We start from the raw sequence: 19304 nt of genomic DNA, 5'->3' as shown, positions 1-19304 counted from the left end.
GGGGGGGAGAAGCCTGCTCCTCCCCGTCGCCAGCCCCGCAAACTCGGGGGACAGCGGGAGAGGCGCAGCGCGCCATCCCGCTGTCTCCCAACATGGTTTGGAGGCTGGCGGAGGGCTTCCTCCTCCCCCAGCCCCGCAAGGTCCCAGAGCGATGCCAAAGGTGCGCGCAGCTTCGGCATGGCTCTGGGTCCCGTTCTGGGGGAGGGGAAGCTCAGGCTTCCCCTGCCCCAGCCCTGCGCCTGGGGGGGGGGAATAATTTCCCCCCTTTATTCCCCCCCCCCCCAGATCTAGGTGCGTCCTATGGACCGGTGCGTCCTATAGTGCGAAAAATATGGTAGGTTGAGACAACTGAGTAATCAGCAGCAGGGGGAAGCCAGTTCACTGCATTTCACTTTGTTTTATCAACTGGTTACAAGGTGGTAATTCCTTTGAGAAAACTTGATCTTGTATTCTTGCCCCTCATCTTATACCCTCATCTTATATGAAGAGGGAAAGAAGCATTTTAATATTTTTCTCTCTTTCTTAATATGTTCTAGCCTCTCATAGACAGGCTATATATCTCACTATGAAACTGCTCAGCATTTTTCATGTTGAGTTGTGACATTTCTAATAGGAGGGACCATAGCACATTGGTAGAGTGCATGTTTTGCATCAATCGCTGACATTTCCAGCTAAGAGCTGCAAAAAGTAAAGGGACCCCTGACCATTAGTCGTGGTCCGACTCTGGGGTTGCAGTGCTCATCTCGCTTTATTGGCCAAGGGAGCCAGCATACATCTTCTGGATCACGTGGCCAGCATGACTAAGCCGCTAATCGGAAAGGACTCCAGCTGGGACCATGCAAAGGTACTGCCGGACAGTACTGAGCCAGATGGACAAATAGTCTCACCTGATGCAAGGAAGTTTCCATGCCAATGCTCTGTACTCCTTTTAGGGGAAAAGACTGTAGCTGCGTGGTAGAGCTTTAGTTCCTGTTTACATGCCGGTTTAGTTCCTGTTTACATGCCGGGCTTGGAAAGGGAAAATAAGTAACCTGAAGCATTCATACAATTCCCATCAGAGATACTGGTTTTTGTGAACACTGGGATCTTGGTACTTCCTGTTCACTAAGCTGAATCAGATGTATCCTACTTAAACTTCGGGGGGAATGATTCAAAATATGTTGGGTTTTAGGGATTGGTTTCCTTCTAAGATTCAAGCCCTATTTGGGCATCGTTCCCCATGCAAGTTAGGTACCATTGGGTAAGAACAGGGCTGCATGAGCTAGCCCTGCACCTTTAGACTTGTTCCCTGCTGTCTCCACCCCTCCTGTCCATGCAGTAGAGGAGGGTCCCAGTAAGGGATACTGCTCAAAAGGGTACCTAAGCAGAGGGGAAGCCTACATGTGGCCAAGAGGCTTCCTCTTTACAGATGAGCCCCCAACACATGGACAGCATGGAAGTGGGACAAGTAGCATGTACAACAGCCAGAGCATGATCAACAAATATGCCCCAACACTTTCCATGTAGTCTTAATTTCAAGGAGGGAATAATGTCTCAATAGGGTTTAGCTGACTGTCATAGCCAGAAAGACTTTGTTTGATCTAATCAAATAAGAATCGGCTTCTCACATGGTGATGGTGATAAATGTTTGCCTTGCCTTGAAGAGTAAGACACATCTTAGTGGCTTGACACAAAGACGCAAGGCTAATGCTTCTTTCATTTGATGAAGTGGTCTATAGTCCAGTCCATGAAGGCATATGTAATAATAAATATGTTGGTAGTTAAGAGTGCCAAAAGACTCTTTGTTGTTTTTGTTTAAACAGACTTTAAAAATTTCAGAGGGGTAGCTATGTGTTTATGCTGTGATTAATTCTTTTCAAAGTGTTTCTCAGGATGATCTGCAACGTAATTAAAAGAATCTTATAAATAAAGCCGGCAGGATAGAAGAGAATAGTAACAATACATACGAGCAAACTGGGGGGGGGGGGGACACGGAAGCACAATTAAAATTTGAAGCTGTCAATGCCTGGGTAAATGGAAATGTTTTAATCTGTTACCTAAAACCATTAAGGCAGATACCAGCTAAATGGATATAGGGAAGAATTTCTGCTGATGAGGTGCCATCAACAAAAAGTCCTTACCCTCAGTTGGACTGTCTCAGAGATGATGTCTTAAGATTTTAATAACTGGGCAAGTTTTTATGGGAATAGATAGATAACCTGTTTAAGGCATTAGGAAATATGATGGGTTTGTGGTAATTGCTTTTGAAATTTTTAGAATGTCAGTGGCTTATTTGCTTGGAGTTTTTGGATGTGGAGAGCTAAGTGTTTTGCTGTGGCTAGGAAACACAAATTATTAGACAATTGACCTATCCTGAAAGAAAGAAAGAAATCAAATGCATCAGAAAGGGAGGAAATGTTTCACTGTAAGAACGTTTCAACAGCCCTCAGTAAAACACTGTTGTTTTTTTATTTTTAAATAGCATTTATATGATTTGCACCACTTGATGTTTCTTTCATTTCTTTTTCTCAACTTTTCTCTGATGCATGGCTCTGCTTGTTACATTGAAAGTAAGTACTTGGTAATAGCAACAACAACAACAACAACAACAAAAACTTGCTTGGTTCTATAGCTGGTTAGCTATGCCCACTTTAGTTCACTCACTAATAAATGTACAGTTTTCAGAGCAGTTATGAATTATTTATTATCTACTGCAATTTAAATGAAAGCATAATGTACACAATCTATATATACTAACCTTCATTCTTTTTTCATATTTTCCCACAAGTTCTTTGATGTAATATCAACCAGCGAGAAACCTCTGGCAGACCAAGATTGGTATCATGGTGCAATCCCAAGAATAGAAGCTCAAGAGTTATTAAAGCAGCAAGGAGACTTCTTGGTGCGAGAGAGTCATGGCAAGCCTGGTGAATACGTCCTTTCTGTATTTTCAGATGCGCAACGGAGACACTTCATCATACAATATGCTGATGTAGGTTTGTGGTGATTTTTTTTTCTTTTCAGTGGCACAGCCTGTGTTTTTCTATTGGTTGTATGGTGTGAAATATATTTATTTATATTTTAGAAGATTGATAATGCTTCTTAATAACATCAAATATTCATCCAAAATAGCAATAAAATGAACATACTTTAAAAACAAGCAGATATAATAAAAATAAACAACATATAGAAAAAATAAACTGTTTTAAAAACAATAAAATTATGTCTCTGAGTAGACTTTTCTAAGCAAAAGTTTTTAGTAGGTATTTAAAACTGCATTTTGTTTTAGATTTTTTAAAAAGTCCTATATAAAGCACTGTTATTTTCAAGGCTCCTGGAGAGATGTTTATTCAGTGCCCCTTGAGGATAAGAATGTTGAAATCAAGCCTTGTCAGAGGAATCTGCCACTCTCCAGGCACCCGGCTGATTTCCTTGTTGACCTCCCCGTCTGCGACTCCTGGCAGGATACAGGCGAGGTCTCTCTATCTGCGATCCTCCTCAACGTGAGAAGAACACACCACTCCTCCCCTCTCCTCCCTGCTATCCCCAGGGAGGGGAAAGAGACAGACAAATATATTTACATGCCTTTATTTCTGTCTTTTGCAGCAGTACAGAGAAACATGTCTGCACTCTCTTAACATCAACAGCAGAGAGAGATTAGACTCCACCCATGTACTTCCAGTACAGGTCAGATGACACACTGAGCTAACATCCGGTGCTCAGTACAGTGAATGGACTGCCCCTTTCTTCCCACGGTAACAGTCACATACATCAACATCCTGTTTGGCTTTTCAGCCAGCTGCAGCTGCTGCTCGGTGCTGCATTGCTCCTTTTTCGTAACAAAGAAAGCAGTGTCGGCTGAAATCTGCTTTTTAAAAACACCACTACCCAAACCATTAGAGCTGACTTGTTGGATCAGACCTAAGACCTCTGCCTAGTCCAACATTCAGTTTCCAACTGTAGTCAGCCTTTGTGAAACCTTGTGAGCAGGTAACATCCTAGTGTTCTTGCCCCCCCCCCCCCCGGCATCTTACATTCGGAAGTACACTGTCTCTGAACAAAATAAGTGGGTAATTACTAGATCTGACAATCCTCATTCAGATAAGAGGGAACTTGAGGCTACGAAGGGGCGTGGGCATGGTTTGCTGCAATTTGCACATTATTGTCACTTTCAGGGAAGCACCGAAAGAAGTTCAGAACTGTCTCATAGAGCTGAGGGGATCCTCATATGTCATTTAGTGAAACTTCCTGCTAGCTCACTATTACAGGATGTCCGTGAAGGACAGTACACCATTGTTCTACCACTGAATAGCTCACACTCTTCCTAATGTTTAGCCCAAAGTCTTTTGTGGTTTAGTTCCTGCCCTCTGGAGCAATAGAAAACAAATTTGCTCCATCTTTGTGACAATGATATATTATACATGTTCTCTTTCATTCCCACTCCTCCTCCTTAAAGGAAGGGGAAATGATATAATTAAGTTTGTTTTCTTGTCTTGAGGAAAACAAGAGAACACCAAGGATTGATGCAGTGTTTTCTGCACATTCTACGTTATCAAGCAGGTGATCCAAGTATTTTTAAAGGCAAGGGTGAGCCATGGTTCGGCTGCCCTTAAGAGTATGAGTATTGCAGTGATTGTTCCATATCCTTTGACTCGCCCCTTTTCCATTTATGCGTAGGCTTACAGGACTTCAGATAAAGATCATAGCTGCCCTTACGTGGACCCATATTTTCATCACACTTCCGTAAAGTATTGCTGGAATGTTTTCAGCCCTATAAAGTAATTATATGACTCAACTCCTCAGGAGCTGCTAGAAGCCAAGGGAGTGTGTTAAGTTGCTGCAGATAACTGTGCTGCATACTGTCGTGCTGATTACAGAGATTATTTTTAGAGCTAACGTGGGCTGTAATTGTAAACAGGTGTGTTAGAGTTGGAGAAAGACTTGCAAATGCCCTTTTGGGTTGTATTAACAACAAAACAAAACCTTTTTCTGCAAGATGTGGAAATGAATAGTGCCGCTCTAAGGGTCCATAGTTAGGCTTCAAAAGTGTTGCGTGCGATTTTTTTTTTTGGCTCAGTAGGTATTTTAAAACTGATCAAGTCAAACTGGAGGAGCTGATAACAGCTTGAAAATCGGTATCATATGAAAAAGCATGAGGGGGCTAAGTATGTTTTCATTTTGAGAATATCGGTGTGGGATATGGCAACTGTTTTCTGTAGTCTAAGGACACACACTCAAAATCACATAGTATGCTCCCCTCAGAAGATGGAAAATGAAAGGATGCAACTTTCTGCTATTATCATGCTGGGTTATGGGCAAAGTTGGAATTTTAATTGCCACCACTAATTGTGAGCACAGAACCATGGGGTGGTATTTACTCCAAAAAGGGGGCCAAGCCAAAGATGGTGGAAGGTCTATGACTGCATATCTCACTATTTAAGAAAAAGTGAAATCGGTTTTTCAGAGCAGCATGTGGTTCTTGTATGGATGGGAGGGATTAAACCACTCCCAACCCCCTGTACTGTTTTCCTGTTAAAAATCACTTTCCCAAGTTCTTGTTTGCTTTTGAGGGAAGGGACATGGAATAACAACAACAACAACAACAATTTATTTATTTATACCCCGCCCATCTGGCTGGGCTTCCCCAGCTGCTCTGGGCGGCTTCCAGAAAAATATTAAAATACTGTAATACATCAAACATTATAAGCTTCCCTAAACAGGGCTGCCTTCAGATGTCTTTTAAAAGTCTGGTAGTAGTTGTTCTCTTTGACATCTGATGGGAGGGCATTCTACAGGGAGGGCGCCACTACCAAGAAGGCCCTCTGCCTGGTTCCCTGTAACTTGGCTTCTCGCAGTGAGGGAACCACCAGAAGGCCCTCGGTGCTGGACCTCAGTGTCCGGGTAGAACGATGGGGGTGGAGACGCTCCTTCATGGAAATGCTGTGGGGTTATTTAGCCCCATTCAGAGCACAATTTTCATTGGGGAAAATGGAATAGGGGAAGGGCCCAACTAATTTTGTGCAACCTGGTGCCCTCCAGATGATTTAGACTAACTCCCATCACCCTGACTGTTATCCATGCTAGGAGAAAGCTGGATTAAACCTTTCCCTCCTGCAGCACCGCAATCCCAATCTGAATCAATTGCTATTTATCTTTCATGAAAGTTGTGGAAGACCACATCACAAGTCTCTTGCTGTCGCCACTCATGGTACCTTTGTATAAAGCAATATGCAAAACCTGTCCCTGTTTGAATGAATGGTTGAAAAATGGTATGGAGTATTCTGTTTATTTAAAACATTTTGATACAGCTCTTCATTAAAATCCCAGGGGGATTACAACACATACATTATCAATACATTAAAAAGCAGCCCATTAAAATCCAATAAAAACAGTAGAAATAGCAACATCCATAGTAGCCACACGGAATTCTATGACATTGGTATCAATAACCAGCTTGGGTGACCAATTCTGGAGCTGGAACTCAGCAGAATTGGTCCTTTCCTTATTTCTAGTGGTGAGATGATGCTACAACAGAAAATGCCCTCCCCAGTTTTTGGTAGATAGACTTCTGCAGGCTGTAGCACAACCGGGGGGGGGGGGGGATAATATTCTGATATATCAAGAATTTGGTCTTTTCCATAGTAGGATTATAACTATGTAGTTCTGGGGATAGGTCACTAAAAGAAAGAGTTAATATATCACCAGAAATGGCTAATTTTCATCTTCCTGTGCCTCGAAAAACTAATGGAAAGTACTGTGATAGTAGAGTGTGTCACCGTGATGGTTTTTTGTGCAATCAGTTTGTATTAGGGATGTCTGTGTGCAGAGCAAAGGAGTGAAGCTGCTTTTACCTGTGTTCAGCATTAGTCTCAAAGACTTGCATTAATGAAAGAATTTGGCTGAGCCAGTTCAAAAATGTTAGTAGACCATACTGTTTCAACAACAGTTAAAAGCAATACTTCTTGGTGGGAAACACTACTGAAAGCATATTATGTATAATGATGTACTTTCCTTGTTTGAGGCCTTTTATACAGGTTTCTTTCATAATTTATATTGTATGCAGAGACTTCTGAAAACAACTGTGAGAGACATCCTCCAAATTTTGATTTTCATTTTTGGTGACAAGAGAAGCCTTCCTATGTGTTTTGATCTTCTAGTTCCCTGTGAAATATCCAGTGTGTTTCCAGGGATAGCAAACTATTAAATACCTTGCTAGTCCTTTTACCCAGCTGCTCGGGTTGATGAAAAAGATTAAAGTCAAAAATGTCCTCTTTGATTATATACGCAGTTCACTAAACTCCACATGAAGACATTATCCATTGACATCCTGTTGGATAGCACAATACCAGAAGAGATGCATTTTATTTGGAAACGAGAAAGTTGGTTTTAAAGAACTAATAATTTGGGACCATTATTTCTTGCTCCGTTTGGTAGTTTTTGACTATTGAACATGATTTAACAATGACGTTGCTTTCCATTCATAAGGGATTATATTTCAAGTTATTCAAATATGAAGGATCTAAATAAGTTACTGGTATATAGTTTCCACTAATCTTTGTTACAGAAAATATATTTACATGGGCTCAGTTTTAAACATTTATTGGTTTGCTGAACCATAGTTTAGTAAGTTGGAAATCAGCTTTCTTATATGAATATGGCGCTTTAAGATCCTGCTTAGTAAATTGACATTAAACCATAGTTCCTTGTTTTGGATAATGTACAGGGAAGGGATGAGTGGAGATGTATATTGTCTTGATGCTCACTCTCAGCTGCTAAACTATGGTTTAGCAAGCTAGGATATGTGTATTCAAACTGGGTAAATGTAACTTTTGGCTCATCTTTTAAACTGTAATCGATTTATAATTTGGCCTCAATTATCAGCCACTGTAGGTATTTGTCTTAAAATAGAGCAGAAGTATGTAAATATAACTAAGTTTATTTAGTGAAAATAATTCTCCTTTATTCATATTCTTATTTTGATGCCAGTAGAACTGAAATTTAGTTTAACTCCTGTTACACTGTGCTTTTGTAATTCAGAAATTACACATGTTCAACTTCATGGGTCTGAACCCTTTACTCTGTTTCAGAGCACCTTGAAATACCATCCACCCAACAACAATGGAAAAGGCAGACATTTCCTTATCCCTTGTAAAAATTAGTTCTGTTAAAATTTTGTATTTCCTCTTCATTTCTTTTTGTTATAGAATCAGTATCGATTTGAAGGGACGGGGTTTTCAACTATTCCTCAGCTTATAGAACATCATTACACAACGAAACAGGTGATTACAAAGAAATCAGGTGTCGTTCTGCTGAATCCTGTTGTTAAGGTATGTGTATAAAATTATTTTAATAATAAATAATATGATTCAATTTTGTATGGTGTTTTTTGCACTTTCCTCCCAAATTTCCTGCAATTCTCAATATGACATCTCAGTGTTTTATGGTAGGTGAATTTCACTCCCAATTGGTTTAATAGATAACTAATTCATTACTTTCTGTAATACTGCAGTATCTTAAAACTTGTGTTCATCTGAATAAATCACATTGCAGTTCCGATTTGAATTAGCATTTCAGTGTCAGCATTCTGAAAACATGAGTAGATGGTGAAGTTTGCTCCATCAAATGTGACTACATATTTTTAGGCAAAATCCTTTTAAAAATCCACACTTTTAAAATGTGGTACACAAACAAAACAATTATGGCCTCATAAGTAGGAGTGGACCATGGTAGGAAAAGTCCATAGAAGTGTGATCTAATCCACATGCCTACTTTCCAATCAGAGTTTCTTAATTTAAATTCCACTTGATTGTAAGAAAACTTCTAAGCTGTTTACAAAAATAAGAAACAAGACTTTAAAATGATTGGTAAAACAGTTATTCAAAATATTCCAAAGGATTATTAAAACCAATGGTCACTAAAATGAAATAAAGCACATCAAACTTCTACATATCAGGATGAGCTTGCATAAAGAAAGATGTTTTAAACAGCCACTGAAAAGAGTACAGGCACCTGCCTGGTGTCAGTAGCCGTGTTTGAAACTCCCATTGTTCTAGGCGCATTTCATTAGCGTGAGTAGTTTCTGAGTTCTGGGTGCAGTACTGCACCTAAGATTTCAGATTAAAACTGCAGAGTGGAAGGTAAGGAGGACCTTTTTCTGCCTCCCCACTTCCAGCTACTCTGAAGACTGGAGGAGAGATCCTCTGAGGAATATTAAGGGGGGTGAAGAAGGGAATGACTAGACCATGCAAAAAATGAACATAACATTTTAGCTGCAGTTCATTCATTTTCAGCTTTGTATTCTTGTTATAAGAAAGCGCTCCTAGACATTCCGTTGTTGCACCCATAACCATTTAAAGTGCCATTTAGCTCCTAGCTTTCATATCTTAATTTCTGACACTGGTCAGTAGGTAGGGAGTTTCAATGTGTCAGTGTTGCCACACTAAAATAGCAGTTTCTTACAGGTGCAGAGCGAATATTATAAGTCACCTGTATCAGTATCAAAACAAAAAAAATTCCTTCCAGTAGCACCTTAAAGACCAACTAAGTTAGTTCTTGGTATGAGCTTTCGTGTGCATGCACACTTCTTCAGATACACAGTGTGCATGCACACGAAAGCTCATACCAAGAACTAACTTAGTTGGTCTTTAAGGTGCTACTGGAAGGAATTTTGTTTGTTTTGACTATGGCAGACCAACACGGCTAACTATCTGTAACTGTATCAGTATCAGTTGCACAGATTGAAGCAGTCAAGTGGGGTAAGGGGATCCCGCAAGTAAACTGGTCCCAAGCTGATAAAGATTTTATATACTGATTGTAACACCTTGAGTTTGGCCTGCTGGCAAATGGGCAGCTAGTGCCACTCTAAGCAGAGGTGTTACATGCAGGCAGAGCCTCACTCCTGTCGGCAAATGTGCTGTAGCATTCTGCACTAACCACCATTTTTGATCAAGCTCGAGAAGCTGCACACACAGTGCATCACAACAATCCAGGTTTCAGTCATTAGTACCTAAACTGCTGTGGTCAGGCCTTCCTGGCACAAGGACTGTTGTAGCTGTCACATCATCATCATCATCAATCTTTATTACAGTCCAGAGACCCAACAAATAGTTACAAAACAATACACAATTCATACAGCCTACCTCCAGGTTAAACAAGCATTTTGTTCAGAATATAGGGACCATTGGTTCTTGCAACCACCAATAAAAACTTTGCCACTGCTAATGTTCTAGCATTTGTCCAGTCTTCCAATAGGAACCTGACATAGTGAGCCTCTGATTTTCCCGGGAAAGGTACCAGCAAGGGTAGTATCAGTTCAGCCAGTGTCACATCAGTTGTAACTTGATAGAATGGATACAGACTGTGAAGGTTCCCACCCTTTGCCATACCTAATGTATATAGGTGCCTAATTTTATTTCATTTCATTTTAGAAAAGCTTCTCTCCAACAGTCATATATTCCTTCTGTTCACATCATTATAACTATTTTAATTGACTTTAATCGAGAAGGCTTTAAAAGGACAGACAGACCTTTGGACTCTTCAACAGTTTATGAGCAAGCGGCTTGAAACGTGGGAAATACTGGGGTTATTTCATGAAGAATTGTTTTATGAAACCCATATTTTTGATCTGATATACAAGCTCAGCACAGTTTGCTGGCAGCACTGCAGTGCATGTTTATTTTACTTCTCTCTCTATATATACCCAAATGTACATTTCAAAACAGCAGTGATGCTTGGGTATTATAACCAATTCTAAAAACAAAAACACCCCCAAAACAATTTAAAAATTAAAAGACACGAATACAGCACCCTAAAAACCAGCATAAAGTTGTAAGAACATAAGAGCTGGTTGGATCAGGCCAGTGGCCCATATAGTCTTGCATCCTATTGTCACAGTGGTCAACCAGATGTATTACCCAGCAAATAAATAAAAGTATTTACTTTTGTTTATTTGTTCGAAAAATAAAATGTGGTATAATATGAAGACGTACAAAGCCAGTCTAATTTTCAATCCTTATACAAAAGCTACCACATAAATATTCATAGAGATATTGTCAATGTTCTTGATGATGATGCAGATAATTAAACCCCAAAATAGAAATTGTGAAAAATAACCATATATTATCAAGATACCAGTAAGAGAGTGTAAGGAAAATAATACATATAATGAAACTTAGTGTCCTTAGAGGGATTGTTTTATTTATTTCTTATATAGCAGGAAATTATATAAGCAAAAATTTACATCCTCTAAAATTATATAAGTGAAAATAGAGTGTAAGGTTGGCGATTATATTGAATAATCTAAACATTTATAAAAGGGTTCCACTATTCCACAATGCTCACTCTTGTCCTGCATAAAAAGTAAGCCAAATTTCAAAAGCTGCCTCCCAGATTTTGCAACACCATTGCAATAAAATAATGTTTAGCTTGGTAGGCTAGAAGACTGCTGATAAAAAAGTGAGATGGTGCAAAATCATAAAGAGGGGCAACGGGTTTCTCTCTAGGAGAAGATATTCCAAAGCTTGCACATGAAACTTCATGGGATTCCACTTCAGATGCTGCACAGAGAAACTTTTAACTCATGTCTGCATTCATATGCACCTTCGTTGCTGGTTCTCTCTCGCCTAATTTTCCAGTACAGTATATCAAATTTAGCTTGTCTGCTTCCATACCACACGTATCACATTATTCCTGAAAGCTGAATGGAGTAAAGGCACTGTTTATGCTGATTCCTACAGACTGAAGCTTCCACTCTCCGGTGGTCCTCTGCAGAACAGCTGATAAAGTGAAATGAACCTGCGCGCATATCTGGGGGGGAAGCAGGGAAGCAACTCTAATAAGTTTTTTTCAGATTTTTTCCATTGCCCTCTCTGGTTAGATGTCCATACTAACTGAAGCTGAATCTGTACAAGATAGAGGTGTCAGGAGAAAGTCTGACCAGGAAAAAGGGATATGGCTTGGCTTGAATGGGGTGGCATGCTCCTTGAAGGTTTGGTTTGCGGTCTCGGTGCAGTCCAGGATTTGACCTTAACCTTGTGTTGGTGCTGCACTGGAGTACTTTTGTACAACTTAAGGCTATTCTACCAACTGTCCTCGGTCCTAGAGATGTCGGATTGACTGTGGTGACGCATGCCTTAGTTAACATTCCATTTGGACTTTTGAGACACACTTTTTGTAGGGTTGCTTTAGCTGGTTTAGGATGTTGCAAGGGGCCAGTGACCGCCATGTTTTAACAGCTTCGCTGGCTGCTGATCGCCTTCTGAGCACAAATCGAAGCGCTGGTTATTATTTACAAAGCCCTCTGGACTTGGGATCAGGTTATCTGAAAAACTGCATTCTTCCCATATGAGCCAGCCTCTCCATTCTTGACACTTTCCTTCATTTTCCTTTTCAGTATTTTTATTACTATCAAAGTACCGACCTAAAGCTTCAGTTTACAGGTTGGGTGTATACTTATGTGTAACTAGCACCCTGTGAAGAGATTTGTCCAAACTGTTGCTTTCCATATAAAAGGAAGTATTTTGGTGTATTATAATTATAATTTTGGGAATTATAGGGACAGGACTACCCAAACTGTATAGAAATTTATTCATGTATGTGACTACAGTGGCAAGAATGTTACTTGCCCAAAAATGGAAAGAAGAAGTCCCAGCAAAAGAAGAATGGATACAAAAACTTATGGAATATGCAGAAATGGTGAAACTTACCAGAAAAATAAGAAATCAAGATAACAAACTTTTATAAAAGAATGGAAATTGTTTATTGAACATTTACAAACAAACTGTAATCAGATAAGAACATTGGCAGGATTATTGTAATAACCTGAAGTTTTATAAGAGTATATATTTAAAGTAGATGAATAAATGAACAAATTAAGTTAATTTGGATATGCAGAAAATATTAAAAATAAATTTAAGGAACCACAGAAAGAGGGGGAAGGAAGTCAAGTTTTGAAATTATTGAAGTGTATAAAACTGAAAATCATTTGATAGATAGGGGTGTGTGTGTGTGTATGTGTGTGTCTGTGTCAAAACAACTCTGTACAGTATGTCACTTGTTTGCTTTCTGTGCTCAAGTATCCAATACCTCTTTCTTTCTCTCTTATGAACCCTGCCTTTTTGAAAATCACTGTTCCTTGAGTAAAGTGAAATCCCCATAGACACAGCTGGAGAAAGATCACAGATTGTTTAGCTAAAGGCAGTGCAGCCTTGCAACCATTTGAGAAGTATAAGTTCATGTATTTAATCATTACAAAGGTTACTCAGCCAGAATGCCTTGTTTGGTTTTGAGAAAACAGTAACCTGTGAGTTAGATAAAGATATAGTAATAATAACTATAGGACCAATATGATCAGTATATACTGATCATTAAGGAAAAATATACTTTACAGCACCCCCCAAAGTGCTAACAAATTGCTAATAAAATGTGATTGAGATGGTTGAATGTGCAAGTTTCAAGAGAATTTGTTCTTCTGTAACTTCTTCCAGTTATAATATTTATTTGTTTTGATTGTATCCTGCCTTACATTCCCAACAGGAATAATCAAGCTACTATATTGTGGCCATGCTGTTATGGGACATTAAAGAATTTCCAGACATATTTGCTTTGGGGAGAAGGTTGCTGCATATGACATATAGAACAGGAAAGATTATTTCTGTGTTAACATACTGTTTGAAATTCATGTGAATTTGCCAGCGACCTTCTTCATTTTTATCTATAGAGCTGTAATGCAGTAACTGGCATTTAAACCTCAGTGGAGGTTTTTAAACAGAGGGTGGATTGCCATATGTCAGGGATTCTTTAGTTGTGGTTTCTGCATTGCAGGGGGGTTGGACTAGATGACCCTTGGGTACATTACAATTCTACAGTTCTATGATTCTTCTTTTTATGCATATAATAAACCATTTGGTAAGTGAAAGTCAAACAGGAGCATCAGAAATAATGCTATTTAGCAAGCAAACCAAAAACCTATCGCTTAATTAGTTTGACCTTCTCTTACTTTTTACCCTTTGCAGCTAACTTTTATAATTATGCCCCAAATAACAGTCTTACAATATGCTCTGCCTAGTCTAAATCTGCAGGGACAAGGACATTTAACAAGATGCACAAGTATTTTTTTATTTGTAGTCTTCGGAGGCAACATTACTTGCTCAATTTGTTACTGGTGCAACCATTTAGCCCCAGAGTGTATATGCTAATAGTTTTAAATAATAAAAAGTCTGTTTCAGCACAACTGATGTTTGGGCTTTCTAATTTGACCTTAAAGTGCTGGTGATATTAAATTATCCTGGATACTTTTTAAAGTTAATATCAATGTACCTTTATACATTTCAAAATAAATTTAGATATCTTCATCTTTAATGTTCACAAAACTAAGATCTAGGAAAAGAAATCAGATTCATGGAATAGTTTTTCAATTAGATTAATATACACATAATTTTTGGTGGCAGTACCAAACATTTTTATTTTGAAATTTGTTGACGACATCAAAATGTCTATGGAATATCTTGTTTACATTACAGGAGTGAGATTTATAGGAGGTTGGGAAATTGACAGAAAGTACCAACTTGTTTCAGAACCCAAGTATAAAGACCTAAGCCATAACATCTCTGCAATTAGTTTAAGGAACCAAAGTAAATATAAGCTGTACATTTGCCATCTTGTTTAGAAGCCTGTGGCATCCACCAATTTCAACATAGATATAGTTAACTGTTGTAAAATAAAATCTTTTTTCCCTGTTCTCTTCCCTAAATCTTCCAAGTGCCAGAGTTTTCTTAGAAATGCCCCCCTCCCCCCAAAAAATTAGCCAGTAGTAAGAAGGGACACACCTAATTCACAGAAATATTTTGTGAACAGATAGACTAGAAAATTCTCCTTGTGGGAGAGTGCTTTCTATCTGGCGCTTATAGAAAGCTTGTCAGCCAAGAGGGCAAGTATATAGTGTCTGCTTTTCTACAGAACTGTTCCACATTCAGGTCTGTGCTGCGCACACCCAAATGTCTGTATGTGCAGAAGATGGAGAACTGTAGTTATAGGTAAGAAATTATTTTGGTTGTGAATTGTGGTGATTGGAGGAAGGGGATAGAGAGAGGGAATGCTCTTTTATTTTTATATACAAATGCAACAAAAAGAATAAGAGAGCTTATGAAATATTTGTAGGCCTACCTAGTACAATGTGGAACGTTTGATATTTTTAGTCCTGCATCAGGAACCAGCTTCAGTGCCTTGAGCCCCCTAATAAGGGCTTGACAATAGATTGGCAAGTGTGCTTTTTTAAAAAAAGAACTTGACTGTGTTCTATCCTGTGCCGTTTCAATATAGAATGTAGCATAATGTAATGGAAACAATAGAGCTAGGAAGGTGAAGTGTTTGCTTTTGAACTTTTCACTTAAAACTGCCTTCTTTTTAACCTGTCAAAGATACTGTTCTGCAATAGCCTTTGTTATTAGCCTGCTGCTATGTTCCCATTGATTATACAATGGAGCCGAACAGTTGGGCACTTTTACTTGGAAACTTAAAATGAAATATAGTGAAATAAATGATTACGTTTGTTTCAAGAGGAGTTTCCAGGGTCTGAGAAAAGAATCAAATGAAATGTCTTTCCTATGAAATAGAAAGCATTGCGTTCTTCTATCCAGTTTCGAAACTGTATATGTGTTATTAGGAAGGAAACAAAAGAGAGGGTTTGTGCGGGTGCTATTTTGGTCCTGGGATTCTATCCTTAGTAAACTTGGCAGTTGGACATCAGGTACTTGTAGTCCCTCACAGTTGGTAGAAGGTAACAAGTGAAGTGGGAGACCTTAATGTCAAATTTACTAAGCAATTATTTATCCAGCCCTTGATTTCAGCTTGAAAACACCAAGGCTAAGAAAAGGAATATTGTATTTTTGTATGCTTCCCCGTTGTATGATACTCATAGGTTTCCCCAGCTCAGTTTGAAGTATCTACTTTGTGGTCTTTTACTCAAGAGTTCTTAGGCATGGGTTGCTTACCTGCCCATATTTTCTGAAAGCTTGACAAACTTTTTTCCACACACCTAGTCAGCTGTTCTTCTTTTCTGGGAGGAAACATTAAAACTGGCATGCTCTTACCTTGCTTAATGGAGACAACAGTCTGCCTGTCCTCTTCCTCAGATCTTGGGAACTAGTGGGCTCTGATTGCTGACAGAAGGCAGTTTCATGCTGTAGCTGATTAAAAGCTACTTGATATCTGAACTTGGACATGGCACAATGTGGCCAAGATATCATCACACCATAAAAACTCTTGTCTACTAGGACATATCTATACCAGCCTCAGCAACTGAAATGAGGATGCAACAATGTCAGGCATCCTAGACTTCATATTTTGGTGCCAGTTACTTGTATAGTTGGGGCATTGTAGGCAGAACCCTAAAACTTGACTTGTACTTTGGTCTATTAGAAGTTGGGGTTCACAATGCTCTTTACGAAATAATGCTTAGATGGGAATAATTAATGCATGCCACTGTAAAGGTATCGCGTGCACCTTAATTTTCATATTCCTTCTGCAATAGACAAAGATAATGGCAGTAGATGCTTGATGATGATGATGCAAAGCTGTCCCTGAAGCAGTTTTTTCAGTGCCATGAATTGTTGAGAGTCCTTGGAAGATTTTCTTTTCTGAATCTCTCTTCATAACACATACATTTTTATGAAATACATTTCCTGCTATCTACCTTTCTTTTTTTGCACTTCATCGGAGAAACCTCAGAGATTGAGTTTTTGATTCATGAAATTCATGTGCCCTCTTAGAGATACTACTGTAGGTGGCATCAAATATAGTTTTCCTAACAAGATCATTTCTCATTTCCATCGTCACAGATTGTATCAACAGGTACGCATCTGTTATTTACCCTCATTTCTTCCTCTGCTTCAGCAACTTTTGACAAATGATATTTGAATACCTACTTTCGTTGAATAATGATGTGCTGTGATGGTTTTGATGTCCATAAAAAAGCATTAGGTGTAATTGTTTCCAATATTGAAAATGGAAGATTGACTTTTCTTTTTTCTTTCATTATGTGATTTTTTTGCTGGCCTTACAGTAAATTATTTTCAGTGGAAGGTGGAAGCAAAAACCTATTTTCAATATATTTCTCTGCAGCCATTTTTAAATTACCTTTTGTGAAGGGGAAGAGATAACTAGAAAAAGAAGAAGCTATACATGTTGCCTTCTGATATCCTTATTCTTTCCCCTTTCTTTTCAGTTGTGCAGATTCTGTAATGCAGTATGAAGTCATTATTTAGAGGAAAGTGTTCATTTATTGGAAGAAAGGCTTCTGTCGTCTCTTCCCCCTTCCCCTCTCAATTTGGCTGTAAACAAACAAACAAACCTATCAGTTTTTGAAACCATAGTGAATTAACATTTTTTAAAAAGCACAATACTCTGTTAAAGCAGAATCTCAAAACTGAAGATCAGAAAGTCAGGTTGACCCATTAGCAACTTATTGGATCACAGTACTGGTGTTGACATTCCCGCTGTAGGTTTGAATGAATGAGACTGAATGTTCTTTATTGATTAGAGTCCTTATATTTAGAGAAATATAGGAGGTTGGTGACTGATCTGGGGAAGAACAGCTGCAAATGTCTAGGTTGTAGGGAGAGCTGAGAGAATTACTGAGATGGCTGAATGCTAGAAGGGAACTGGGCGGGAACTTTCAGAATAACAAGCTGTATTTTGAGGTTTGATCTCTGCTAGTTGTTACCACAGGTATTACTCCTATTGAGAGTCACTGGCCTGGGTTGGAGAGAGGGATTCTTAGCTAATTATGTCAATGCACGATCTTAAAAGCAATGGAAGAAAGCTTGCAGAAGGAGACTTTCCCAATTCCTTCCCCTTCATTGCTTCCCTCTGCACCCCACAAAAGCTTCTCCTGTGAGCACAAGAGGATCTTCCCGAACTACGTGGCTTGGCAGCGACCACTATGGGGAGGGAGAATCTTCCAGAGTAGTGCAGAGCTCATGTGGCTGAACAGAGCAAAAGGTTGTTTATCTCTTCCTGAACTCTTTGTCCCAATTGTCTGGTGTGTGTTGTCCTGCTTGTCAGCATTGCCAATTCTAAATGTCCACAATTGAAATTTTCATCAGTGAATGTAGGCTGCCTCATTCTTGATTACTCTCCATATCCACCTTGTTGACCAGATAAACAAACACACAAACCTGGCTTTGGCTTTAAATTTTGGAAGCAAAGGATTGGAAATCTGTTGCCCGTTCATGTTAACCTTTCCTTAAAAGTGTTGCAGCAGCCCATCCATTTCTGTCTTACCACTAAAAACTCCTTGTCACTTCCTGTCTTGACTGTTACAGCTGTCCTACCGCTTCTGCCTTTCATTCCTGTACGTCAGTCCTTTCTCCTCCAACTTTGGTCACAAATCTTTCTCCTAAAGCACTTTCAGGCAACACCTATGCTAGCCCTTCTCCTCTTTCTTTATGCTGAGAGTTGGTGGGGTTCTGCCTGATAAATCAGCAGGGAAATATTAAAAAGGGCAGTGCCCATATTCCAAAAGCCAGGGAGCAGGTGGAGACAGCTGGGAAAGATAGTCTATATTCCACTTATAATGAAAAATGGATGAATTGCCCATTTCAAAGCCCATATCTGTTTTCAGCATTTCATTCTCAGCTTGCCACCCTCACCTTTCCCCCTTTTCTTTAATTCTCCAGTGGCATAATTCTGACCCATCACTAACTTTTTTTATTTGTCAACCCAGCCCACCTTGTCAATTGGCTATTCTCCTTTTGGCCTCCTAATGACCACTTTCTCATAACTGCCTGTACATTTCCCCACAATAAGAAGTTGTCACCAACCAAATAGAGGTTGTCTGACTAATGATGGACCATTATTTGTGCTTCTCTGTCAGCTTGAAGCTGCTGAATGAGAGCAGTGGCACCAATACATGCTCAAGATTGTACTCAGTTCTGGGATTTAAATAATGCCTTGTGGCCGCACTAAACATCTTAATACAAACTTGGCCAAGTTGGTTTATGGGATCAAAGTGGAGAGACAGACTGAAAGAAGAGCCTTGTATTTAGACTTTGTAGTTATTCTGATTAATTTCTAGTCGTTATAGTGAAAGAAGGGATATTATTATGCGGTCTTAGAAAAGCAGATGTACTTTTAAAGAAAAAAACAAGTCTACACTGTAATTTTGTGGGCCTAAAATCAACCCATGCATATAAAATAGAATGCCTATGTGGGCTTCCTATTCAAGACAACTCATGGATAATGGAATTAATTTATAGACCATTTAAATAGCATTCAGTTACTGAAGACTTGTGAAACCGACTTTAACAAGGCAGCAAAATTTGCATATA

At 39.1% G+C, this 19304-nt stretch overlaps 1 protein-coding gene across 4 annotated transcripts in view; it reads left to right on the top strand.

Annotated features, from left to right (window-relative positions):
- FER (FER tyrosine kinase) overlaps positions 1–19304 on the top strand; it is a 141335-nt gene that overhangs the window by 56272 nt on the left and 65759 nt on the right. For all 4 annotated transcript variants that reach the window (XM_081930537.1, XM_081930538.1, XM_081930540.1 and 1 more), the window contains exons 12-13: positions 2768–2971; positions 8184–8306. In XM_081930537.1, the coding sequence (XP_081786663.1) occupies positions 2768–2971; positions 8184–8306 (327 nt within the window). The remainder of the gene's footprint in view (positions 1–2767; positions 2972–8183; positions 8307–19304) is intronic.

The sequence above is a fragment of the Podarcis melisellensis genome (assembly GCF_964234715.1).
Source record: "Podarcis melisellensis genome assembly, chromosome: 11".
In the NCBI taxonomy this organism is placed as follows: Eukaryota; Metazoa; Chordata; class Lepidosauria; order Squamata; family Lacertidae; genus Podarcis; species Podarcis melisellensis.
The sequence above is the reverse complement of the archived record's forward strand: the minus strand, read 5'-3'. Positions and strand labels throughout refer to the sequence as shown.